The sequence below is a fragment of the Globicephala melas genome, chromosome 1 (genome assembly GCF_963455315.2).
Source record: "Globicephala melas chromosome 1, mGloMel1.2, whole genome shotgun sequence".
In the NCBI taxonomy this organism is placed as follows: Eukaryota; Metazoa; Chordata; class Mammalia; order Artiodactyla; family Delphinidae; genus Globicephala; species Globicephala melas.
The window spans coordinates 99,028,892-99,056,467 of NC_083314.1; the positions used below are offsets into that span (position 1 = coordinate 99,028,892).

Sequence of the window (27,576 nt, forward strand, 5' to 3'; positions counted from 1 at the left end):
CGCTGGGCCTGCGCGTCCAGAGCCTGTGCTCCGCAACGGGAGAGGCCATGACAGTGAGAGGCCCACGTACCGCAAAAAAAAAAAAAAAAAAAAAAAAAAAGAATCAGCACATTAAAATCTGGAGTACATGAAAAAACAGGATATATTCAGAATTCAGGTTGTTCAGGTAAGATGGGAAGAAGCAATGGTATATACAGATAGAATTGTAGCCAGTGGGCAAAACTTGAAAGCCTCTGGGACCTACTAAAATTAATCAAAACTGGAAGATATGTTAGGTGGTGAGAAATACAGATGTCATGAATTTGAACCAAGACACTGGCAAGGGGGAATGAAGAGAAAGGCATAGATTTGAAAAGAAATTTGGAGGAAGAATGTTTGGTGATATGACTGAGTGTGTGGGGTGAAGTATGGAATAGTCATATATGAGTGCCGAGTTTCTGGATTGGGTGGCTAGATTGAATGGTGGTACACCTATCAAGATTGGGAAAAACAGGAGAAGTAGATGGTGTGAAGAGACGAGTGTGGTTTTGGACATGTTGAGTTAGAGTTCAAATTCAGTAGGTCCAAAATTAAATTCATTGGCATGGAAAACCATGTGAAGAGGCCAATAGGTAGGTTGAAAATGTGACTGGGTCATGACCTGAATGAAACAAACCCCTCTACTTCTGCCAAGATCATGGATGCATTCTGGGCTTTTGATTCTGACAAGTTCGTGTCACACATGACTTATTCACAAATGTTCATCATATATTTCGCTATTCAGTGAGAATACGCAGGGTTTTTTTCTTGTTTAATGCTTATGTCAAAATAAGAGTGTTTGGCTAGAGGAAGAATAAAGTCCCTTCTAATATTCTGATCTCTATATTTGGGTAAAATCTATGTCTTTTTAAAAATTATTTATTTATTTATTTATTTACTTTGGCTGCGCCGGGCCTTAGTTGCACCACATGGGATCTTTGTTGCCGCGTGCGAGATCTTTAGATGCAGCATGTGGGATCTAGTTCCCTGACCAGGAATCGAACCCAGGCTCTCTGCATTGGGACCACGGAGTCTTAACCACTGGACCACCAGGGAAGTCCCTAAAATCTATGTCTTTAACAAAGTTCTAAAATCCCAAAATAAGAAATGGTGAAAACATACATTTTTGGTTTTCCTTACATAAATATAAAAGACATTCTTTTTTTTTTTGGCTTCCCAGCATTCACGTCTCCAATTTCCTTCTGGGAAATTAACTGTGTGTAGTTTCAATGTCAGAATTGAGACTTGGGCAGTCTAGCACATGAGCTAGGTTAATCAGATGCTTTCTCATGGGATTTTGTATTTCACGAGTAATGCAAGGGTGGGGGACAAGGGCAGTATTGTGGTGGCACCCTGATCAGGCCAACCAGTGATGAAGCAGTAACTGTTGGGCTGTTTCTGGCTTTTGACTCGAGGGACCTTTTGGTTCCTGTCTATTTGGAAGCTTCCCATGCTCCAGTCTTCTGTTTGTTCTGTGAGCTTGATGTCCTCTCAACAAATCCCCTTTGCTTCAATTAGCTAATTAATTTCTGCCACTTTTGATAAGAAACTTAGCTGAACATCAGATTAAATTAAGTCATTCAACCAAAAAGAAAATACTGGATGTTTATTTCCTAACTAATTGAAATAATTGTTATTACTAAAGCCATGGAATGTAGTCCAGAATCAAAAAAGATCTCAAAATGAGTTCTCATGAAAAAGAGAACTTAGCCACATTCTTTCCTGTCTGGTTATCTTCACAGTAAATTGAGCACAGGCAGGATTTTTCTAGTAAAACCTAAGCTGACTGAGGAGTAATTAAAGTAGTTTTGTTTCATTTAGTTTTAAATTGTAAGGGATTTATTCTTCTGCAGGTAAGTATCTGAATAGGAAAGATATATTATTCTTATTAATTTGGTAGCATTGATTGAGTAGTTATTGTGTGCAAAACAATGTGCTAGATGCTGAAAGAGTATTCTTTTTCATCATTTTGTATTTTGAAGCATTTCGCATATTGATGTTTCTATAGTAAGTTCCTGTCCTTATGGAGCTTACATTCTAGTGAGAGAGGGAGAAAAAAGATAAAAATAATAACAATAAGTCATAGTGTGTACTATGAAGCACACAGACTAACAGCTGAGATGGTGACCAACAATGAGACCTACCTTAGGTACAGTGGCCAGAGAAGTCTTCCCCAAGGATGGAATTGATATGCTGAGACCTAGAGGATGAGAAGAGGCTGCTATACAAAGAGTGTGTAGAAGCTCATCTTAGTGTCATCAAGTACAAACTGTGGGACTTTGGGAAATTTATTTAACCTTTATTTATTTTATTTATTTAATAAATAAATTTATTTATTTGTGAGGATTAAATGTGTGCATATACAGAGGGTACTTAGAACAGTGCCTAGCATGTAGCAAGAGCAAAATAAATACTAGTTATTCTTACTATTCCAAAAAGAATAGTGCAAAAGCCTGAGGCAGGAAAGATTTTTGGCAGATTAATTAAACTGAGATAAGACTAGTGTGGCTAGAGCAGAGTAGGCAAAGAGCTGAGTAGCACAAGATGAGACTAGAAACATAGCGTCAGATCACTCAGGGCCTTGTGGTTCATAGTAAAGAGTTTGGATTTTTTTTCTTAGTGAAAAGGGAAGTCACTGAAGAATTTAAGCAGGAGATTGATGTTACTGGATTTATGTGGGGTTTTTTTTAAGATTTAATTTTTTAAAATTTATTTTTGGTCTGTGATGGGTTTTTGTTGCTGAGCGCAGGCTTTCTCTAGTTGCAGTGAGTGCGGGCTACTCTTCATTGGGTGCACGAGCTTCTCATTGTGGCTTCTCTTGTTGCGAAGCACGGGCTCTAGGCGTGCGGGCTTCAGTAGTTGCGGCACGCGGGCTCAGTAGTTGTGGCTCGCAGGCTCTAGAGCGCAGGCTCAGTAGTTGTGGTGCATGGGCTTCGCTGCTCCGCGGCATGTGGGATTTTCCTGGACCAGGGATCGAACCAGTGTCCCCTGCATTGGAGGGCAGATTCTTATCCACTGCACCACTGGGGAAGTCCCTGGATTTATGTTTTAAGATGATCACTTCACCTGCAGTGTGGAGAATAGATTGGAGGAGGTAAGTGTAGACACAGAGTGACCAGACAGGAGGGTGTTGTACAGTAGTCAGGGTGGGACATGATGGTGGCTAAGCTAAGGTCGAAAGAGTGGAAAAGATATACTTTGGAGACACTTGGCAGTATTTGTGAATTAATTGAATTGGGGGAAAAGAGAAAAAAGGGGGAAGATCAAGGCAGGGCTGCCACATACAGTTGTATAGGATGTTCACTGACAAAGTGTCCCTAGCTGACAAGGGCACATGGAAGCTGACATCCAGCACACACTTAGTTCACAAAGTCCTGTCCCCTGGCATGGAGCTACGTGCATTTTCAAGGAGTGCCTTTTTCTGATTTCTACAAAGGAAGTACATAGCTGGAAGCAGTCTCACCTTTAATTCTGGCTTGGGTAAGAGGTAAATGATGTTGCCGCTGACAGAAATTCATTTTCCGTAATAGTTATAAGACTATTCAGATTTTCCTATTTTTTCTCTTTCTTTACTTTTAGTGAATTATATTTTCCTAGGAATCTGTCCATTCCATCTAAATTTTTGGATTTATTGACAAAGTTGTTACTAATAATGATGATAATGATATTCTGGGTTTGTTTGTGGGGTTTTTTTTGTGATAATCGGGCCTCTCACTACTGTGGCCTCTCCCGCCGCGGAGCACAGGCTCCGGACGCGCAGGCTCAGCGGCCATGGCTCACGGGCCCAGCCGCTCCGCGGCATGTGGGATCTTCCTGGACCGAGGCACGAACCCGTGTCCCCTGCATGGGCAGGTGGACTCTCAACCACTGCGCCACCAGGGAAGCCTGATATTCTCTTCTTATCCCTTTAAAATCTGCATTTGTGTCTTCTCTCTTTTTCATGGTCGGCCTAGTCAGAGGCTTATCTCAAAGAACCAGCTTTCGGGCATGACTGTTATTTGTACAGGGTTTCTTTTGGGGGTGATGAGAATGTTCTGAAATTAAATATTGGTGATGGTTGTGCAACTGTGAATATACTAAAAACCACTGACTTGTTCATGTTAAAAGGATGAATTGTATGCATTTGAATTATATATAATACATTTGTTATTTTATGTATATGAATATACATTTGTCGTTTTATATATATGTATACAAACTAACACAACCAGTGTAACCTGTATAAGTATCAGTGAAATTTATAATACTTGCCTACATCAAGGCTCCAGTAGTATTGCTTGTCTTAGTTTTTGTACACTGTAATATTCTTTATTTCACATAGCTGTTGACAAATTAACCTCCTTTAGTATTGTCAGGAAGGTAAGATTCACTAATATATGATTTCTTTAAAACCTTCAAATTTTAAATAACTAATAGTTTCCAGAGGATACTGGTACATGTTCTATCCATAGAGACCAAATGAATCTAAGGAAAGTAGGTCACAGAGCACAATCTAATTCAAACTTGGCACTAATTGATGCAATGTTTTTTCTTCACATAATCATGATGTTCTAATCATTCTATGATTTTGACCTTTAAGTCAGTGGGTAGTCTATTATTACTTGGTAGCTGCTGAATCCAGAGTCAACATTTTGGAAGCTAAAGAATGCCCATCTTCTTTCAAAATCATTTGGCTTACAAAAAGCTGAGCCCAGCTAAAAACTCTTGCCAAGGTTTAGTTATTTCATGCATGTGAACTAAACAACAAACAGAATACAATTAGCAGAGGATTAAAAAAAATAGAGAATACACTTCTTTTCTAACATATTAAAAACATTAAATACATTAAAACATTTAAAAAGAAATTACCTTCAAGCATATTATAACCTTTTTAAAATTAATTTTATTTTATTATTTATTTTTATTATTTATTTTTGGCTGCGTTGGGTCTTCGTTGCTGCACGCAGCTCCGTGCACTTCATTGCAGTGCACGGGCTTCTCATTGCTGTGGCTTGTCTTTGTGGCTGAGAACAAGCTCTAGGTGATGGGCTTCAGTAGTTGTGGCACGTGGGCTCAGTAGTTGCGGCTCGCCGGCTCTAGAGTGCAGGCTCAGTAGTTGTGGCACACAGGCTTAGTGGCTCTGCGGCATGTGGGATCTTCCCAAACCAGGGCTCGAACCCGTGTCCCCTGCATTGGCAGGTGTATTCTTAACCACTGCGCCACCAGGGAAGTCCGAAGCATATTATAATCTTAAGAAATTATAGATCAGATTTTCCTATTTCTCAAAATGTTATTCTTCCTTTTTTCTATAGATAGAGGCCAAAATAAAATTTTAGTCAAGTTAGAAATTTTAAATTTTAAAAATTATCAAATGACAGAATATCTTTCCTATCTCCAGGCTACAATTAAGATAGATTCCTTGCTTCTCAAAGGTATATAATCCATAGATTTAAAAGGAAAAGATGTCATCAGAGATTGGCACAACATTGTATATCAACTATACTTCAATTAAAAAAGAAAAGAAAACATTTTTAAAAAGGAAAAGTGGAAAAATTACCTATGGTTCTAATTTAATATCTTTTGCAAAAGTGTGTGTATGTCCTTTTCTGATTTTTTGTAAGAGTAAAGTCAAGCATAGTTTCCTCTCTAACAGGAGCAAGTATTCATTTATATTAACAATAGAGTGTTCAAGTAATTTTTAAATATTGTCAGCTTTTCTAGGATATTTATCACCTTTCCATCACATCCAAAGTTGAATCTTAACAAACGATTCAAGAAACATAAAATACCAAGAGAAGGTTAGTGGTATATATAAAAACCTTTAAGAAAGGTGATTTGAAGTCTTAACTCTTAACTCTAAACTAATGTAATTTCCCCTTTACTGAGGAATATGCAGCTTCTGTATAGTGATTTACTTAGGATAGTAATAAATTGCTTCTTTGGAAAACTAGATACACAACTCTAAAATGGTATCCATGGACTATAAGGTTCTTTTTTTGAGGTATAGTTGATGTATAGTATTATATAAATTTCACGTGTACAACACAGTGATTCACAATTTTTAAAGGTCATACTCCATTTATAGTTATTATAAAATTTGGCTATATGCCCTATGTTGTATAATATATCCTTGTAGCTTTTTAATTTTATGCATAGTAGTTCAGACTATACTGTTCTTAACAATTAACAATTTAACAGCTTCTGCCTATGAGAAATGAAAATAATTAAGTGCAAATGATTTAAAATGCAGGTGCATGTCGAGGAATGGAAACCCAAAATGATAAATACAATTTTAGATTCGACAATCCATGTTCTTGATGAAAGAGGAAGGAGATATGGGGATATATGTATATGTATAGCTGATTCACTTTGTTATACAGCAGAAACTAACACACCATTGTAAAGCAATTATACTCCAATAAAGATGTTAAAAAAAAATCCATGTTCTTTAAATAACCTTTGCTGTGAGAAGTTAAGATACTGTGAGAAAATGGAAGTGTGAAAAAATGGTTTATTAAATATTCATTCTTGAACCTCAAGGCATCTGCTTTCATGCATTCAATGATGCATTAAAAAAACTTTAAAATTACACCCAAAAGAAAATCCTTCTGCCTCATAACTGACAGGTGATTTATATATCTGTTTTATAAAAAATTCCTACAAATTAGTCAGGAAATATATACAAATCAATAGAATAATGGGTTTGGGGTATAAAAGGCAATTCACCAACAAAGTACAAATACATAATAAACATATGAAACAATGCTAAACTTCACCAGTTAAAACATATAAATTAAAATAAATATGATTTTTTCTAATCAGATTAGAAAAATTTAAAAGATTGATATCAATAACTTTTGGATAGTATGAAGTGTGGGGAAATGAGCTTTACATTTTTGATGGAAATATAATTTGTAAAAACTTTTGGAGGATAATGGAATTTTCCTTATTAAAATCTGAAAAGTACATACCCTGTTACCTAGTGATCCCACTTCTAGGAATCCATCCTATAGATATGGTTTCATGAGAATGTAAAAATAAAATAGAACATGGTTATTACAACATTGTTAGTAATAGCAAAAATTTAGGAACAGCTTATGTATCTGTTGATAAGTGAATGGTTCAATGAATGAAGGGGTAAACATAAAAATTGCAGCCATTTCAAAGGGCACTGATAGGATTTCCAACGTCCTGGCAATGTTCTTTTTCTCAAGCTGAGTAATGGATGTCTGGATGCTCACTATGCATATATTTGTTTGCATATATAATTGTACATGTTTCTACATGCTTCTGAATTTTCACCAAAAAATGAAAAGGAAAGAATGAGGATAAATCTATATGTATTAATATAGTAAGATGTATGGGATATATTAAGAAAAAACATGAGACCATAAAGACCATTAGACATGGTATAATCCTTATTTTATGAGAAAAAATGTACCATGTATGCATGCATATGGACATGTCACCATTCTTATATAGTATATAAAAAAACATGGAGAATATGTAGCAAACCTCTGGAGAATGGGATTTAAGGATGCTTTTGGGAGAAATAGAGTGACATTGGAGAGATTTCATACCTTTCCTAAAATATATTTTTGGTGGTATATACGTATATATATGTAACACATATATTTACTTTTTTTTTTTTCTAATTTATTTTTTTTTTTTTATTTTTATTTTTTTAACATCTTTATTGGGGTATAATTGCTTTACAATGGTGTGTTAGTTTCTGCTTTATAACAAAGTGAATCAGTCATACATAAACATATGTTCCCATATGTCTTCCCTGTTGCGTCTCCCTCCCTCCCACCCTCCCCATCCCACCCCTCCAGGCTGTCACAAAGCACCGAGCCAATATCCCTGTGCCATGCGGCTGCTTCCCACTAGCTATCTACCTTACTGCGTTTGTTAGTGTGTATATGCCCATGACTCTCTCTCGCCCTGTCACAGCTCACCCTTCCCCCTCCCCATAACCTCAAGTCCGTTCTCTAAGAGGTCTGCGTCTTTATTCCTGCTTTACCCCTAGGTTCTTCATGACATTTTTTCCTTAAATTCCATATATATGTGTTAGCATACGGTATTTGTCTTTTTCTTTCTGACTTACTTCGCTCTGTATGACAGACTCTAGGTCTATCCACCTCATCACAAATAGCTCAATTTCGTTTCTTTTTATGGCTGAGTAATATTCCATTGTATATATGTGCCACATCTTCTTTATCCATTCATCCGATGACGGGCACTTAGGTTGTTTCCATCTCCGGGCTATTGCAAATAGAGCTGCAATGAACATTTTGGTACATATATTTACTTTTATGTGTTTTAATTGACCAAAAAAAAAACTTGTCCAAGACAGTTTAGCAATAAAAGCAAATTAAAAGAGACCAAATTTGAATATGTTCCAATAAATATTTATCCAGCAATAGAAAGTGAATTATATAGTAAATCAAGTGTTTTATGAGCAAATAATAAAAATTGTCCCATATGCTTGATGAGAGATAGTTTATAGAAAAGTTTAAGACACTGTGATTAAACTTATGCTTCTCACATTGTAGTTAGAGAAATGAAATTATTGTATCAACTACAGCTGATCCATTTTTATATAAAACTTGTAATAAATCTAAATTCAACTAATGTTTTAGAAATAATACATTAAAATTTTCCCAAAATAGTAATAAGATACTTATTTAATTCTAATTAAGTTCTAGGCATGATTCTAAGTGTTTTATATGTATTAATTCATTTAATTATTACAACCAATTATTATAATTATGTATATTTTATAGATGAGATACAGAGAGGTTAAGTAACTTGACAGAGGTCACACAGCTTGTAAGTGGGAACAGGATTCAAACCCAAGTATTTTGATTCTAGTTTTCCACTATTCTATACTGGATCTCAAGGAATTTCAGCTAAAACCTAATATTCATTATCTTTTTTCTTTTTTTAAATTTATTTATTTTTATTTATTTATTTTTGGCTGTGTTTGGTCTTCGTTTCTGTGCGAGGGCTTTCTCTAGTTGTGGCGAGCGGGGGCCACTCTTCATCGCGGTGCGTGGCCCTCTCACTGTCGCTGCCTCTCTTGTTGCGGAGCACAGGCTCCAGACGCGCAGCCTCAGTAGTTGTGGCTCATGGGCCCAGTTGCCCCGTGGCATGTGGGATCTTCACAGACCAGGTCTCGAACCCGTGTCACCTTCACTGGCAGGCAGATTCTCAACCACTGCAGCGCCAGGGAAGCCCCTAATATTCATTATTAAATGATGTATTGTAACATTAAAGTATATTTTGTGCCTACCCCCCGCAAGATACATGAAAACATTTTGAAAAATATATAACATTATAAAATTAAAAATATTATAAATGTTATTATATATATAACATTATAAAAATTAAAATATTATGATTGTAAAGCTTTAGTTATTACCTCCCTCTCCATAAGTCAAAGATTCTTATGCTTTGAACCTACAGTAGATTACATGAAATGTTACATTTGTCAAGAAGAAGTTTATTTTTGAAGGAAATAGTATATAATTTTGAGAAACTGATCAGAACTAACTTTCTTGTTTACTTCATAGACTAATATGAATTGCCCCATCAGTTGTGTTTATACATTCTAGTGCCAAGGAACTATAGAGCTATTTAAGTCAGAGTTTATCTATTAAGATTTATTCTGTGTTAATAGATAAAATTTTGAGAGTAAATGAGAGTGTACAGTCCTTTTTTTTCCCAGCAAATTAAAATTCACTTTAGAAGACGAAAGCCATTTAAAAAAAATTCTAGAGAACAATTACAACATTGTACATAAGAAGGATTAGAATGAGTGTCATAAGATACATGAGATATACAACAATTCAGAGAAGGTAGAAACTTTGGGGATATGAAATAATTGCAGGAGTTTTTATGCCTAATGAAGCTGGGTCTGCAAGGAAGGGAAAGAATCAAGGGTTCATAAAAGAGGATACTTTACTTTCTGTTTTTAATAAATTAAATATAATTATGGTTTTATTTTACCTACTTTGTTAGAACTGTTGAAAAATCACTATAATTATGGAGGTACATTTTGAAAATATATCTTATAATACTCAGTAAAATGGTTGCTAGCTTTTTAAAACTATTCATGTGATAATATTTGAAAAAACTGTTCTTCCTTTTCTTCAATCCAAGCCAATTAAATGATGAGAATCCCTTGCTTTGTAATTCTTTTAGCATTAATTACTAGTACTTAATTACTGTTTCTCTGACTTTAGACAAGCCCAAACAAGCATATAGATCATTTGATTACTAGTTATTATACATACACTTTACTAGTAAGAAATGTAGAGGTCATTGATTGGTCCAAGGTTATCTGGTAACATTCAGGACTTCTAACTTATATTTCAAAACTTTACTATACTCAGGTTATCATAGCATGGAAATATGAAAGTGAAAACACTAGGAATCTGGACCCTCAAATGAGCAGTGGGATGTAGAAAAAGAGTAGGGGACTACAATGAGTTACATCTCCCAGTTCCCTAAAAAGCAAATGTAATTTATACCAGGAAAAGTCATTTAAGTAAAATACTACATACGGTAGAAGGGGAAAAGGAAGTTGTATAAGAATTGACTATTGGGACTTCCGTGGTGGCACAGTGGTTTATGAATCTGCCTGCCAATGCAGGGGACACGGGCTCGAGCCCTGGTCCGGGAAGATCCCACATGCTGGGGAGAAACTAAGCCCGTGCTCCACAACTACTGAGCCTGCGCTCTTGAGCCCACGAGCCACAACTACTGAGCCCGAGTGCTGCAACTACTGAAGCCTATGCACCTAGGGCCTGTGTTCCGCAACAAGAAAAGCCACCGCAATGAGAAACCCGCGCATGCTGAAGAAGAGTGGTCCCCGCTCACCGCAACCAAAGAAAAGCCCCCGCACAGCAACAAAGACACAATGCAGCCAAAATTTAATTAATTAATTTTTTGAAAAAAGAATTGACTACTAAGGAAAGTTTAGTTAGAGGCAACTCTAATGATGGAACTGCAAGAAAGTGGTTTAAAAATATTTCCTTAAAAAAAATAGTACAGTAAGTAATTTTATTATCCTTAATAAGTTCCCTGGGCCTTATTTATGTTTACCCAGAAATATTCTAGGTATACTTAAATTTACAGAGATTCTTAAAAGAACTCCCATCCTTCCCACTACATGGTGGGAAAAGAGTGGGTGTATATCATATTATGGGTAGGAAAGGGTAGGACAGGGCAATAGGTAGGTTTTAGTGCTAACAGACTGAGAACTGTCCCAGAATAAATGCCTGGAAGGAATCCAAACTTTCAGTAATCAACATTCAGTCCCTATCCCACACAAGCAAAAAGGAGTAAACTAAACAATAAGAACAGCAGACAAATCAAAAGAGAAACTATTAGAGACCCCCCAAAATGGTTTATTTTTAAAGTACATTGGAGAAGAGGTCAAGGTCAGATTATTTTAAAATACGGATTATCCTTCAGAGGATCTAAGGCTACACCAACAACAATATGGAGCAGTTACCTAAACAATTATATAGGAAGTGGAGGAAATATTGTTCACTAAGGTTGTCCGTATATGGGTTCCTCAGGAAACTGAATAATACTGAAATTTGGGTGCACTAGGGCATGAACCCAAATGCAAATTGCACACTAAAAAAATTCAGCTTCAACTAGCTAGGATGCTCAAATCAGCAATTGGGTTTTTTATGCATGTGGATTTTTCAATTAGGATTATATTGTTTTGGTCAGTGAAAGGACTGCTTGACTTTTTTTTTTTTTTAACATCTTCGTTGGAGTATAGTTGCTTTACAATGGTGTGTTAGTTTCTGCTTTATAACAAAGTGAATCAGCTATACATATACATATGTTCCCATATCTCCTCCCTCTTGTCTCTCCCTCCCACCCTCCGTATCTCACCCCTCCAGGCAGTCACAAAGCACTGAGCTGATCTCCCTGTGCTATGCAGCTGCTTCCCACTAGTTATCTATTTTACATTTGAGACTGGAAATGATACATCATTACCCATTAGCTAGGTCAAGAGTATAGGTAGCAATTAATACTACTGTTTTCTTGAAACAAGAGAGTGTTTTAAGTCAGATATATTTTTTCTACTCTTCCTTCCAATATCTCCTCCTTCTCAGAGGGAGAGAGAAACAGTACCTTTATTTAATACACAATAAATTCTTCTCTGATGCTCATGCACTTCTCTCGGTTGTGCACATGTGGATGTGAAAAGGACGTCCTGTCGTCTACAATGAAGATGAAAAAAATTATTTCTCAAACTTGGTTAATAAAATGCAAAATAATATACTTTATGATGAGGCTTTAAAAGACTGATGAACAATATGATAAAAAGCATAAAGAACTAGAACCCAGGAAATTAGTCCACTGTCTAGTTTTGTTACCTTGTGCAGATGACACTTTCTGGGGTTCAGTTTTGTCATATATGCACCTACTTTAAGAGTGCTTTTGAGGAAATAGATGAGATTAACATCTTGAAACAAATAACAGAACTGTATACAAAAACAGGCTATTATTGACTTGTATTCTATCTTATTACTTGTCAATTAGTATGTAAATGCAGTCTTTTACGAAGCACATTGGACCTAGAATCTGAATTGAAACTTCTCTGGTCCTTATTTTTTTAATCTATAAATAGGGAGTAATGCTGCATATGGTTTCTTTGATGAAATGCTATTGGTAGGGGCTGGTTATGTGTGGCAAATAATAAGCTTATAGGGACCATCTTAGAAATTCCAGATTCAATATCTGTATTAACTAAGATTAAGTTTGGGAGAAAATGACAGAAACAATAGCTTAATAAAAATGGGAATTTATTTTTGTCTCATAGAAATGTCCAGGAAGTTGTTCGTGACTGGCACAGTGACTCATGTCGCCAGGAACCCAGGATCCATGCATCTTGATGTTCTGAACTGCAAGGCTTCAACCTCATAGTCCAAGATGATAGCATCATATTCCAGAGGAGCAAACAGGAAAAGGGTCAGAGGACAAGAATAAAGGGGCCTACACCTCACTGTCTCCTGAAGAATGTTCATGAAAACTGCCACAAGACACTTCCTTTTGCATGCTACTGACCATGCCTGGTTGCAAGCTGGAAATGGAATGCCCACTGCAGATGGTCACAAATCTGAGCTTCTAGAACCTGGGAAAAACTACACGGGGATAACTACCAGTCTCTGCCATTTATCATTTAATTTATATAATTATTTCAGTTTAGAAACTTTTTCTTCTTGAATGAGTAGAAAGAGAATGGGCTAAGAAATATGTCAGAAAATTGAAATAAAGCTGCTCTGTGAATGTTTATTATTGTCTTCTTCTTTTTTTTAATTTATTTTATTTATTTTTGGCTGCGTTTGGTCTTCGCCGCCACGCACAGGCCCTCTCCAGTTGCATCAAGCTGGAGCTACTCTTAACCTCGGCGCGCAGGCCCCCCACTGCGGTGGCTTCACCCGCTGTGGAGCACAGGCTGTAGGGCTCAGCAGTTGTGGCCCACAGGCTCAGCAGTTGCAGCGCACAGGCTCAGGTGCTCCGCGGCATGTGGGATCCTCCTGGACCAGGGCCCAAACCCATGTCCCCCGCCCTGACAGGCGGACTCCCAACCACTGCACCACCAGGGAAGCCCCTATTATTGTCTTTTTAATTTTGAAAAGTAGTAAGCTCCAATAACTTTACAGGTTTAAAATGCTGATTATTTTTATCATTATGTAATAATTATTCCTATACTTCTAAATATCTAAAATGCTTATTTCTCTGTTTTCACATTGACCTAAAACATACTAAACAAAACTAAAAATAATGTAAACATAAATAGCAAGAATATGAAAATTCTCAAAATATATTTAAAAAAAACCACTAAGGGGAGGCAGTATGAAATGTGGTAAGAACACAAGCCTTGTAAAGAAAGTCTTGAGATAGAAGCCCATCATTCACTCATTCATTCATAGCATCTATTGCTGTTATGTGTATGTTTCAGTTAGTGTGCATTAGGCATGGAATGTACAATTTACTTAGGAAGACAGGTATATAACCTACAATTTTATAAATAATAATTCAAATTACAATTGTGACAAGTAATTCTAAGTGAGAGTATAGGGTACTGTCAACATCTAAAAGCAAGATTCAGCAATTAAGCAGACAGGAAATTTTATATTTACTAGTTGGAAAATCTTCTACACTTAAAAGTTTAGATACATTATATGAAAAAAAAGAAATTGCAAACTAGGGTGTGCATTATGATTTCATTTAAAATGTTGCACCTCAAAGTTTTAACAATATTATTATGTGGCTATAAATCCACAGAAAAAAATTGTAGGAATATACTCTGAACTATCAACAGAAGTTATCTCTAGTATTTTTATTAAATATTTTTATAATGATTAAATTGTTTGCTATGAGCATATGTATTTCTTTTGTGCTCAGAAAAAAATAACAAATAAAAATGTATTAAAAAAATAAAATTTACTCCAATTAAAAATAATAATAATAATACTGCATTGCACATTTGAAAGTTGCTAAGAGAGTAAACTGCAAAAGTTCTCATTAAAAATAATAAATAAAATTAAATTTAAGGTTGTAAAACTGACTGCAGCATGAATCTGACACCTGGACATTGACCTGCATCTAGTAAATGCTCAGTGAAAGCTTTTATTACATTGGTAGAAAAACATTAACAAACAAACAAAAGAATAAATATTCTTCTATTTAAAAAGGGTTTTTACCATAATTCAAAAAGAGTCATGTACCACAATGCTCATTGCAGCTCTATTTACAATAGCCAGGACATCAAAGCAACCTAAGTGCCCACTGACAGATGAATGGATAAAGAAGATGTGGCACATATATACAATGGAATATTACTCAGCCATAAAAAGAAATGAAATTGAGTTATTTGTAGTGAGGTGGATGGACCTAGAGTCTGTCACACAGAGTGAAGTAAGTCAGAAAGAGAAAAATAAATACTGTGTGCTAACACATATATATGGAATCTAAAAAAAAAAAAAAAGGTTCTGAAGAACCTAGGGGCAGGACAAGAATAAAGACACAGACGTAGAGAATGGACTTGAGGACATGGGGAGGGGGAAGGGTAAGTTGGGACGAAGTGAGAGAGTGGCATGGACATATGTACACTACCAAATGTAAAATAGCTAGCTAGTGGGAAGCAGCTGCATAGCACAGGGAGATCAGCTCTGTGCTTTGTGACCACTAGAGGGGTGGGATAGGGAGGGGGGGAGGGAGATGCAAGAGGGAGGGGATATGGGGATATATGAATATGTCCAGCTGGTTCACTTTGTTATAAAGCAGAAACTAACACACCGTTGTGGGGCAATTGTACTCCAATGAAGATAAATAAATGAGAGAAACAACGCGAGCCACAACTCCTGAAGCCCACGCGCCTAGAGCCTGTGCTCTGCAGCAAGAGAAGCCACCGCAATGAGAAGGCCACGCACCGCAACAAAGAGTAGCCCCCGCTCACCACAACTAGCGAAAGCCGGCATGCAGCAACAAAGACCCAACACAGCCAAAAATAAATAAATAAATAAAATTTTATGTATATTAAAAAAAGGGGTTTTAAAATATATTAACTAGTTTATTTCTTTCATAGTACAAATTCAAGATTTGGTATCCAACATTAAAGATAATTATATTTTTCCATTTACAAAACAATGAAAATAAATTCTGGTTTTCCTTAGTTTATAGGAATACTGAAGGAGTTAAAGTAGAGATGGTTTTGGCTCTCACAAAATAAACATACACACACTGAGTATTTAACAAAACACTGCTTAATGCTTTTGGGAAAATCTCCATAAGAAATAGTTTACTAATTCAACAAATATATACTGGGTACCTACTCTGTACCAGATCCAAAATGAAAAGGACATAGAACCTGCCTTCAAAATACTTTTGATTTAGTGATAGAGACAGATACATATATAAGTTTCTAAATATATGACTAGAAAAATCAAATAACTATAGGCAATTTTTAGACATAGACGTAACTAACATGCTAGCACATGCACATTCTTCTATAGAGTGTCACAGAGTTATACAATTTACTATGAGGGAAGCCAAGGGCAAAGAGCTTCAGTGACTTCCTCTGTTGCAAAAACAATGAAAACACAGAAAAATAAATTTGAGTTGAGACAAGAAAGAGGAGAAAGACAGATTTTGCTCAAATGGCTATCATACTTATAAAGTTTCATGGCTTTTGTTTAAAAAGTCACTTTCCAGTCTTTATGATCCTGAATTATGAAACAGTTTAGCTCCTGACAATGTAAACCATTGCAGAAAAAGTCCTTCTCATATCTCAGAAAAGTTCTGCTTTTCTTTTTTTGTCAGTTTTTCTAGTGGTGACTGTGGTAACAAAAGAAAGCCTTAGATTCTAGTGATAAGATGGAGTGGTTATTTTTCTTTCTCAGCAGCCAGCATGGGCATTTATATTGAGAGCTCACTAATAAGCATTTGTCATTATCAGTGTAATGAAACTCCTTTGTAATGGGTTTGGAGACAGAACTAGCTCTCACTGAGACATTCACTCATTCATCCAACCAACACTTTCTATCACCTACAATATCACTGGGCTCTGAGCTTAATAAATGAGGAAGCCATAGTCCAGGCCCTTGAATTTACATAGAGACTTACCCAACAGACAACAAATTTCCTATAACCTGACATTCTATGGTTGATAGAATCAACCATACTGTTAACCACATAGTCTTCATTTCTCCATTCATTTAATAAATATGTACTGAGCTCCTTCTAAGTACCTAGAATTGTGCTACACACAAAACAGTATGAAAAAACAGCCATGCCCTCTGTTCTAAAAGAACATATAGTCTGCCTGGGGCCGACTGAGGCAGAAATTGTTAGTTTCCTAAACAATTTCCATTCTCTCTTCTTCTCTAAAAGAAACCTGATTCTTGTACGGGGAGCAATATGTCCAGCCCCACAAAATGGATGATGATTAGTTTAAACCCATGATTCCCAAACTGTGTGCCCAGTCTCCAAGGGTGCCAGAATAAATTCACTGGGTGCAGGGGAATAGCATATTTTAATTTTCAAGGGAAACGCAGTGGGACTCAACATCTGTTGGACAGCACGTACTACTAGCTTAGGGTACAGTTTTCATATGCGATCACTACATACCTTTAGACCATGCCATATCATTGCAAAACTGGATTTTCAGTGGTTGCTGTGACTAAAAAACAAAGAAAGTATGTCACGAAAAGCATGTAGAATGAGAAATGACACTATCCAATCTGACGCCAATGTTTGAGAAGCTATGGAATACCCCACAGGTAATACCCATTAACAACACATGGTTATTTAAGAATGAAAAAGGTATTACTTTTCTTTCAATTTATGTGCATAATTTATTCAAACAGCTACTAAGTTGTAAATAGAACTTTTACGTATTTCTTTTGGCACCATGAAAATATTTACTGAGATCCCAAGGGAGCTGTGAACCATGAAATTTTGGAAACCTTTGGTGAAAGCCAATCATGTAAATCCTGTTTCCTGTTTCCTCAGCTTCCTTGCATCTAGAGGTGACCATATGAGCCAATTCCAGCCTAAGCAGAAATCTGCTGGGGGTGAGGGAGGAAGGAAGGTGCTGAGAGAGCATTTACTTTCCTAATAAAAGGGGAAAATGACTAAGACTGTTAGTTGTCCTTCAAAAGTCCAATTCCTTTAGTCATAAAATCCTACAAGTTTTAGCTACAGACTACATGTTCCAGTCTCCTTTCCAGCTACATGTGACCAACTGACTAAGCTCTGGCCAAAGGTACAGGAGCAGAAGTGATACATGCAAATTCTGGAGCATACTCTAAAAAGGAATGGGTGTACCTTCTAGTTCTTTTCCCTTTCTTGTCAAGGCCCAGAGAATATAAATAATTAGCCTCAAATACACATAGATAATATCAGCAGAACTCAGATAAGAATGTTAGGCCTCCTTATTTCTAATCCACTGTACTTTCTATATACTACACTCATTGGGGTCTTAGAAATCTCTGCTATAACTCTGTACACTATATTTGGTATGTTAGTATAACAAAGTCTCTTTGATACGATGCCATACTATTGATTCAAAATAATAACAGGATAAATTCACATTATTATAATGCATAAACCATAGCACCTCAGTTAATAAGCAAGATTTAGTTAGTGAGTCAACTGAGTTTCTTAACCTGAACAACATAGGACTGGACTCCAGCTCATGGTAGGTTATCTCTCCAAGGTGCAGATCACATGATACTTGCACAGTTCTATGACTAGAAGTAGCAAAGAGGTGGAGATTTAGCCATTGCTCCACGAATGAGAGTTTCTCTTAATTGAGATGGGAATATGAAAAAGCGACATAAAGACAAATGGACATAAAGACAAAAGGGTGGGGTGCAGGGACCTGGCTGGGCTACAGCGGGACGGCAGGCAGGGAGGCCATGGGCCCCGGAGCTGCCACCAAGGTTGTGACAAAGGATGCAGATGAGTGGAAAGAATCTGAGCAAAAAGAGGTTGATTACAGCAGCCTAAGAGTTCAAACAATGCAAATAAGTGAAAAGGAAGAAGATGAAAATGAAAAAAGAGGAAGACTTCCGGGAAGATGGCGGAAGAGTAAGATGCGGAGATTACCTTCCTCCCCACAGATACACCAGAAATACATCTACACGTGGAACAACTCCTACAGAACACCTACTGAACGCTGGCAGAAGACCTCAGACCTCCCAAAAGGCAAGAAACCCCCCACGTACCTGGGTAGGGCAAAAGAAAAAAAATAAACAGAGACAAAAGGATAGGGACGGGTCCTGCACCAGCGGGAGGGAACTGTGAAGGAGGAAAAGTGTCCACACACTAGGAAGCCCCTTCGCGGGTGGAGACTGCGGGTGGTGGAGGGGGGGAGCTTCGGAGCCGCGGAAGACAGCACAGCAACAGGGGTACGGAGGGCAAAGCGGAGAGATTCCAGCACAGAGGATCAGGGCCGACCGCCACTCACCAGCCAAGAGGCTTGTCTGCTCCCCCGCCGGGGCGGGCGGGGCTGGGAGCTGAGGCTCGGGCTTCAGTCGGAGCACCGGGAGAGGACTGTGGTTGGCGGCGTGAACACAGCCTGCAGGGCGTTAGTGCACCACGGCTAGCCGGGAGGGAGTCCGGGGAAAAGTCTGGACCTGCGGAGAGGCAAGAGACATTTTCTTCCCTCTTTGTTTCCTGGTGCGCGAGGACAGGGGATTAGGAACGCTGCTTAAAGGAGCTCCAGAGACGGGCGCGAGCCACGGCTGAAAGTGCAGACCCCAGAGACAGACATGAGACGCTAGGGCTGCTGCTGCCGCCACCAAGAAGGCTGTGTGCGAACACAGGTCACTGTCCACGCCCCCCTTCCAGGGAGCCTGTGCAGCCCGCCACTGCCAGGGTCCCGGGATCCAGGGACAACTTCCCCAGGAGAACGCACGGCTCGCCTCAGGCTTGGCGCAATGTCACTCCGGCCTCTGCCGCCGCAGGCTCGCCCTGCACTCCGTGACCCTCCCTACCCCCGGCCTGAGTGAGCCAGAGCCTCCGAATCAGCGGCTCCTTTAACCCTGTCCTGTCTGAGCAAAGAACAGATGCCCTCTGGCGACCTACACACACAGGCGTGTAGCAAGACAGGAACACAACCCCACCCATTAGCAGAGAGGCTGCCCAAAATCATAATAAGTCTACAGACACCCCAAAACACACCAACAGACGTGGACCTGCCCACCAGAAAGACAAGATCCAGCCTCATCCACCACAACACAGGCACTAGTACCCTCCACCAGGAAGCCTACACAACCCACTGAACCAACCTTAGCCACTGGGGACAGACACTAAAAACAACAGGAACTACGAACCTTCAGCCTGCAAAAAGGAGACCCCAAACACAGTAAGGTAAGCAAAATGAAAAGACAAAAACACACAGCAGATGAAGGAGCAAGATAAAAACCCACCAGACCTAACAAATGAAGAGGAAATAGGCAGTCTACCTGAAAAAGAATTCAGAATAATGATAGTAAAGATGATCCAAAATCTTGGAAATAGAATAGACAAAATGCAAGAAACATTTAACAAGGACCTAGAAGAACTAAAGATGAAACAAACAATGATGAACAACACAATAAATGAAATGAAAAATACTCTAGATGGAATCAATAGCAGAATAACTGAAGCAGAAGAACGGATAAGTGACCTGGAAGACAAAATAGTGGAAATAACTACTGCAGAGCAGAATAAAGAAAAAAGAATGAAAAGAACTGAGGACAGTCTCAGAGACCTCTGGGACAACATTAAATGCACCAACATTCGAATTATAGGGGTTCCAGAAGAAGAAGAGAAAAAGAAAGGGACTGAGAAAATATTTGAAGAGATTATAGTTGAAAACTTCCCTAATATGGGAAAGGAAATAGTTAATCAAGTCCAGGAAGCACAGAGAGTCCCATACAGGATAAATGCAAGGAGAAATATGCCAAGACACATATTAATCAAACTGTCAAAAATTAAATTCAAAGAAAGCATATTAAAAGCAGCAAGGGAAAAACAACGAATAACACACAAGGGAATCCCCATAAGGTTAACAGCTGATCTTTCAGCAGAAACTCTTCAAGCCAGAAGGGAGTGGCAGGACATATTGAAAGTGATGAAGGAGAAAAACCTGCAACCAAGATTACTCTACCCAGCAAGAATCTCATTCAGATTTGACGGAGAAATTAAAACCTTTACAGACAAGCAAAAGCTGAGAGAGTTCAGCACCACCAAACCAGCTCTACAACAACTGCTAAAGGAACTTCTCTAGGCAAGAAACACAAGAGAAGGAAAAGACCTACAATAACGAACCCAAAACAATTAAGAAAATGGGAATGGGAACATACATATCGATAATTACCTTAAATGTAAATGGACTAAATGCTCCCACCAAAAGATACAGATTGTCTTGATACCAAAACCAGACAAGGATGTCACAAAGAAAGAAAACTACAGGCCAATATCACTGATGAACATAGATGCAAAAATCCTCAACAAAATACTAGCAAACACAATCCAACAGCACATTAAACGGATCATACACCATGATCAAGTGGGGCTTATTCCAGGAATGAAAGGATTCTTCAATATATGCAAATCAATCAACGTGATACACCATATTAACAAATTGAAGGAGAAAAACCATATGATCATCTCAATAGATGCAGAGAAAGCTTTTGACAAAATTCAACACCCATTTATGATAAAAACCCTGCAGAAAGTAGGCATAGAGGGAACTTTCCTCAACATAATAAAGGCCATATATGACAAACCCACAGCCAACATCGTCCTCAATGGTGAAAAACTGAAAGCATTTCCACTAAGATCAGGAACAAGACAAGGTTGCCCACTCCCACCACTGTTATTCAACATAGTTTTGGAAGTTTTAGCCACAGCAATCAGAGAAGAAAAGGAAATAAAAGGAATCAAAATCGGAAAAGAAGAAGTAAAGCTGTCACTGTTTGCAGATGACATGATACTATACATAGAGAATCCTAAAGATGCTACCAGAAAACTACTAGATCTAATTAATGAATTTGGTAAAGTAGCAGGATACAAAATTAATGCACAGAAATCTCTGGCATTCCTATATAATAATGATGAAAAATCTGAAACTGAAATCAAGAAAACACTCCCATTTACCATTGCAACAAAAAGAATAAAATATCTAGGAACAAACCTACCTAAGGAGACAAAAGACCTGTATGCAGAAAATTATAAGACACTGATGAAAGAAATTAAAGATGATACAAATAGATGGAGAGATATACCATGTTCTTGGATTGGAAGAATCAACATTGTGAAAATGACTCTACTACCCAAAGCAATCTACAGATTCAATGCAATCCCTATCAAATTACCACTGGCATTTTTCACAGAACTAGAACAACAGATTTCACAATTTGTATGGAAACACAAAAGACCCCGAATAGCCAAAGCAGTCTTGAGAACGAAAAACGGAGCTGGAGGAATCAGGCTTCCTGACTTCAGACTATACTACAAAGCTACAGTAATCAAGACAGCATGTTACTGGCACAAAAACAGGAACAGGATAGAAAGCCCAGAGATAAATCCACGCACATATGGTCACCTTATCTTTGATAAAGGAGGCAGGAATGTACAGTGGAGAAAGGACAGCCTCTTCAATAAATGGTGCTGGGAAAACTGGACAGCTACATGTAAAAGTATGAGATTAGATCACTCCCTAACACCATACACAAAAATAAGCTCCAAATAGATTAAAGACCTAAATGTAAGGCTAGAAACTATCAAACTCTTAGAGGAAAACATAGGCAGAACACTCTATGACATAAATCACAGCAAGGTCCTTTTTGACCCACCTCCTAGAGAAATGGAAATAAAAACAAAAATAAACAAATGGGACCTAATGAAACTTAAAAGCTTTTGCGTAGCAAAGGAAACCATAAACAAGACGAAAAGACAACCCTCAGAATGGGAGAAAATATTTGCAAATGAAGCAACTGACAAAAGATTAATCTCCAAAATTTATAAGCAGGTCATGCAGCTTAGTAACAAAAAAACAAACAACCCAATCCAAAAATGGGCAGAAGACCTAAATAGACATTTCTCCAAAGAAGATATACAGAGTGCCAACAAACACATGAAAGAATGCTCAACATCACTAATCATGAGAGAAATGCAAATCAAAACTACAATGAGATATCATCTCACACCAGTCAGAATGACCATCATCAAAAAGTCTACAAACAATAAATGCTGGAAAAGGTGTAGAGAAAAGGGAACCCTCTTACACTGTTGGTGGGAATGTAAATTGATACAGCCACTGTGGAGAACAGTATGGAGGTTCCTTAAAAAACTACAAATAGAACTACCATATGACCCAGCAATCCCACTACTGGGCATATACCGTGAGAAAACCAAAATTCAAAAAGAGTCATGTACCAAAATGTTCATTGCAGCTCTATTTACAATAGCCCAGAGATGGAAACAACCTAGGTGTCCATCATCGGATGAATGGATAAAGAAGATGTGGCACATATATACAATGGAATATTACTCAGCCATAAAAAGAGACGAAATTGAGCTATTTGTAATGAGGTGGATAGACCTAGAGTCTGTCATACAGCATGAAGTCAGAAAGAGAGAGAGAAATACCGTATGCTAACACATATATATGGAATTTAAGAAAAAAAATGTCATGAAAAACCTAGGGGTGAAACAGGAATAAAGACACAGACTTACTAGAGAATGGACTTGAGGATATGGGGAGGGGGAAGGGTAAACTGTGACAAAGCGAGAGAAAGGCATGGACATATATACACTACCAAACGTAAGGTAGATAGCTAGTGGGAAGCAGCAACATAGCACAGGGAGATCAGCTCGGTGCTTTGTGACCGCCTGGAGGGGTGCGATAGGGAGGGTGGGAGGGAGGGAGATGCAAGCAGGAAGAGATATGGGAACATATGTATATATATAACTGATTCATTTTGTTGTGAAGCTGAAACTAACATACCATTGTAAAGCAATTATACTCCAATAAAGATGTTAAAATGAAAAGAAAAAAAAAAGAAAGAAAATGAAAAAAGAGAAGATCCAGATGATAATCGGGAAGAAGGTAGAGGTGGTGGTGGTGATGTAGAAACATCTTCAGGTACCTGGAATAAAACAGCTCCTGTACAAACATCTGCTCCAGTAGTTGTTACAGAAACCCCAGAACTGACAATGACTAGAGGCATGTATAGGCCTCTTGGGGTCAGGTTGACCACAGCAAGGAAAGCACCACAAGGACCACTAGAAATCTACAGTGATACACAGTTCCCATCCCCGCAGTCCACTGCCAAGCATGTAGAAAGCCAGAATAGGTATTTAAAATGAATGCTACCTGGAGTTAAATGACCACGTATGGCACATCCACATCTTATTTAGGGACATGAATTTTTTACAAAGTAAATAATATGGGAAGAAATGTAAATTACATCAAATGGAAATTTTTCAGGGTGGCTTTTAAATTAAGTCCCAGACTTTTTGCCTCTTTGAGAGCACAGCTGGCTTGAACTTAAACCTCCACTTTGACCTGTTCCTCAGCTCTGTCCTACAGTGATTCACCACACTCATCTTTATCTGATCCACTCCCATAAAGTAGAAGTGTGGAGAGGTCTTTGAATAATGAGTAGAACTTTACTTGAATGAGGAAATTGTTGTCCTTACTTTATGCATAAAGAAAGAGATATGTATTGTCTATTATTTGCTAAAAGTGAGTCTTAGAAGGAATCACCATGTCATTATACAGCTTGTTAACTTTCCAGTTGCCTTGAAGTCGGTCCCAAAATAGGTTTTCAGTTAATAGTATTCAGCAGATTTGCTACCACAGAAAATAGGACTGTAGTGCTTCAGTACAGTATTCTATATTTTCTGTTCAACTGAAGCCTTAAAAAATGGTTTTGATAAGGATTTATAAACCAGTTTCCCCCTCCTGTCCCTTCCTCAAGATTTTTCTAAGGGGTGGCTTTTTTTTTTAATTCAAGGAAGGATATTTTCAAAACAACCTAGTGAAGAAGAAATATTTACTGATCACATTTCTTTTCCCTTAGGGATAAAGAAATGGAGAAGAGCTTTGAAGTAGTAAGACACAAAACTAGAGGTAGGGATGAGGTTTCAAAAAACCAGGCCCTTAAACTTCAGCTAGACAACCAGCATGCTGTGCTTGAGAATCAGAAAAGCAGCCACACAGTACAATTAAGGAATGGTGTTTGCTAACCCTTCTAAGGTAACTAGACCACAGCTAACCACCACGGACAGCCTTCCATCATCTACCTGATCTCTGCTGGATCTACAACGGATGCAGACCGCTCGGTATACGGGATCAGCCCTACTGCACTATGGAAGTTTAAAGTGTCACCACTGCTCTTTATGTGTATTGGATTTAGGGGGATTTTCATTGTTATATAAATGTGTGAACTAGATTCAGCAGTGTTCTTTCATAATTACTCTACAAATACAAAAAAAAAAAAAAACTGCAGCCAGTGGTCATTTCAAAATCTTTTTATGTTCAGATACTGAGCCTTCGTAAGGGTTGACTACCTCAGATTTGCTGCACTCATTGTGAACTTCATGTGGATCACAATGTCTGGATAAGAAGGTTACAGCTTTTAAGTGCTGATGAGAAACTTGAAACCAGCTCTCCTGGATTCCTATCAGAAATCCTGCAGAAAGTCAGCCATCTGGGTTCTGATCTGCTGTAAAAGATGAAGATTTAAGTGACCTTAATTAACCTGTCCTGTGCCCCATCCATAAGGAATACTCTGTAGTACACCATGGCTGTATTAGACTTTCTGGAACATGCTGCTCTCAAAAGAACTGATGTGTCCAGATAATCTGTGTAGGGCTGTGATTTATAATTTAAACTTTGGGTTGTATTCTGAGGTAAACACAAATTAAATTCAACCAAACTCGGGTCACCAAGTGGGAAAGTGGGGGGGGGCATAATCTTATTTCTTTTAGTAATTTTTTATTCGGGTAGTGCTCTTTCTGTGTTCCATATTAAGGATTTTTTTGGTTTTGGGGGTTTTTTTTTGCTTTGACTTGGAATAGTTCTTTGACAGAGCATATTGCTTGGCTAAGTAACCTGAAACATGCATTAGAATTGTGAAATGTCTCATGAATATGTCAATCCCTAGAGTAGAAACAAATGGCCTTTGATGTAAAGGGCAGTAGGTGCAGGGGGCTCTACTTCAGGTGATGCGGAAGCCTCCTCTAATCAGGTCTAAGTTGTATAGTAAACTGTGGTGGAAAGAGTATGGTTTCTGCTCAGGCCAAGGGAGTCACGGATGTGTCCTTATAAATTCAAGGCAGTGAGAGCAGAGCCTCAACCTAAAACCCACTGAAGTTTCATGGATCTTGCATGATCTCTGACAAGAATTCCAGATGCACTTGTGCCCAAATGTTTAAGGTGTTAGACATTCTGTAGATGCAGTGATTGTCCTAGCCTAGCTCTGTCGTCAACCTTCTGGTGTGTCTCTTTACATTGTTCATTTGGAGAGTCGGGGCAAAAGACAGGTGAGGTAGCCCTTCTGTTTTTAATAATTACAGCTTAAACTATACAGTAATTTTTAGTCCTGAAAAAGGACATCAGGACGCTACCCAGGATTACTGAAAAGTCTTTCCATCTAATGAGATAGTCTGGTAATTTTCTAGTTTTGTATCTTCGGTTTAATAGAAATATTTCAAAGTGGCATGTGACCACTTGATGCAGAGTCTGGGTTTCTCTATAATAAAATCCCTTTGCCAAGTGTAAGAGTTGCAGACTTGCTACTGGCAAGAGTGAAGCAAATGGGTGAGTAAAACTATCCTGATGCAGGAGCATTTTCCTCTAGGAGTTCAGAGTTGATAAAAGTGTTGATGCAGGAATCACACTCCTAGGAGGGTTACAGAGTCATCTGACAGGACCTGCGAACCATATCTGGGCAATAACGTTGGCATTATTTGAAGGCAGGCAGGATGTCTACGTTCTGATGTACTTGGGTACTTGCTGAGCCAGCCAAGGAGAGGTTGGATGATTGAGAAACAAAGGATTCTTGGTTAATCTGAAGAGTTCATTTGGGAACTAAAAATCTTTTAACAAATAATCTCTTCGACCTTGAGCCACATATTTCCCCTGAAAAGTATGCATTTTTTCCAGCAAAATTTTTTTGGGGGTTACATTATTAAGGAAAGAACTGAGATGAATATCTGGAAATGTTACTTAATGGAACAGAAATCTGAAGACCTGCAGGAGATTTAAAAATTCCAACCCTTGATACAACTTTTTAAAAGATTGTGAAATTATCAAAATGCACATGAATCAAGTTTTAATATGCTGTATGATGGGTGGATGAGGCTGTCCATTGTAACATTTCTTTCTCTGAATTCTCAGGCATGGTTTGGCAGTGCAAAAACTCTGTAACATTAACAAAGTCAATAAAAAGTAAATACATGGGAAAAAAAGACAAAAGATTACTTAAGGACGGACATGAATCAAAAGATTATAAAATAGCAAAAGAATTCATAAAAAGCTGAGCAAGGGCTAAGACATCACATCTGAGACAGTTGACTTTGTAACTAAGTTACTGGGAGTTGTATAAGAAAACATCAAAAGGGATTTCAAAGCACAATAAAATTTATTTCTTTACAAACACGTAACAATATTTCTTCTGACATCTGCCATGCTCAGAGTCACACTACATCCAAAATTATTTAATCCTCCAGAAATACATAAAAGAATGGTTGAATCTCTAAGAAGATGATAATGACCAATGACGTCTACAGTGCACACCTATGTACTCCAAGCCACAGGATTTCAGACAGGACTGTACAGTGTTTTCAAAGCCATAGTTACTGAGCTAAAATTTTGTGATGATTCAGAGATCCTCACATTTCATGGCACTGTCCTGGATGGCTTCTCCCAAGAGACCTTCATACCCATGTGTTTTGGCCATACCAATATGATGAGCATCACATTCTTTCAGTGCGTATATCACAGCTTCATCGCAATAACCACCCTTAGGGTGTACCTAGGAA

The 27,576-nt window shown here is 37.9% G+C and overlaps 1 protein-coding gene and 2 long non-coding RNA genes across 5 annotated transcripts in view; 2 read left to right on the forward strand and 1 right to left on the reverse strand.

Moving 5' to 3' along the window:
- Positions 1-13,301, forward strand: part of LOC132597597 (uncharacterized) — a 44,975-nt gene extending 31,674 nt beyond the window's left edge. Inside the window, exon 4 of the long non-coding RNA XR_009564572.1 lies at positions 12,848-13,301. This is a non-coding gene — a long non-coding RNA (uncharacterized lncRNA). The remainder of the gene's footprint in view (positions 1-12,847) is intronic.
- The window catches only part of LOC115859645 (uncharacterized), a 97,356-nt gene continuing 81,700 nt past the window's right edge, over positions 11,921-27,576 (reverse strand). For 2 of the 3 annotated variants that reach the window (XR_009564571.1, XR_009564567.1), the window contains 4 exons: positions 27,431-27,569; positions 19,004-19,172; positions 17,161-17,212; positions 11,921-12,245 (listed from right to left, as the gene is read on the reverse strand). This is a non-coding gene — a long non-coding RNA (uncharacterized lncRNA). The remainder of the gene's footprint in view (positions 12,246-17,160; positions 17,213-19,003; positions 19,173-27,430; positions 27,570-27,576) is intronic. The other variant, XR_009564570.1, reaches the window with a different exon arrangement.
- LOC115859934 (protein CDV3 homolog) lies at positions 15,681-23,895 on the forward strand. Its single transcript, XM_060302067.1, has 2 exons — positions 15,681-15,696; positions 23,579-23,895. The coding sequence occupies exons 1-2, from the start codon at positions 15,681-15,683 to the stop codon at positions 23,893-23,895; spliced, it is 333 nt and encodes a 110-aa protein (XP_060158050.1).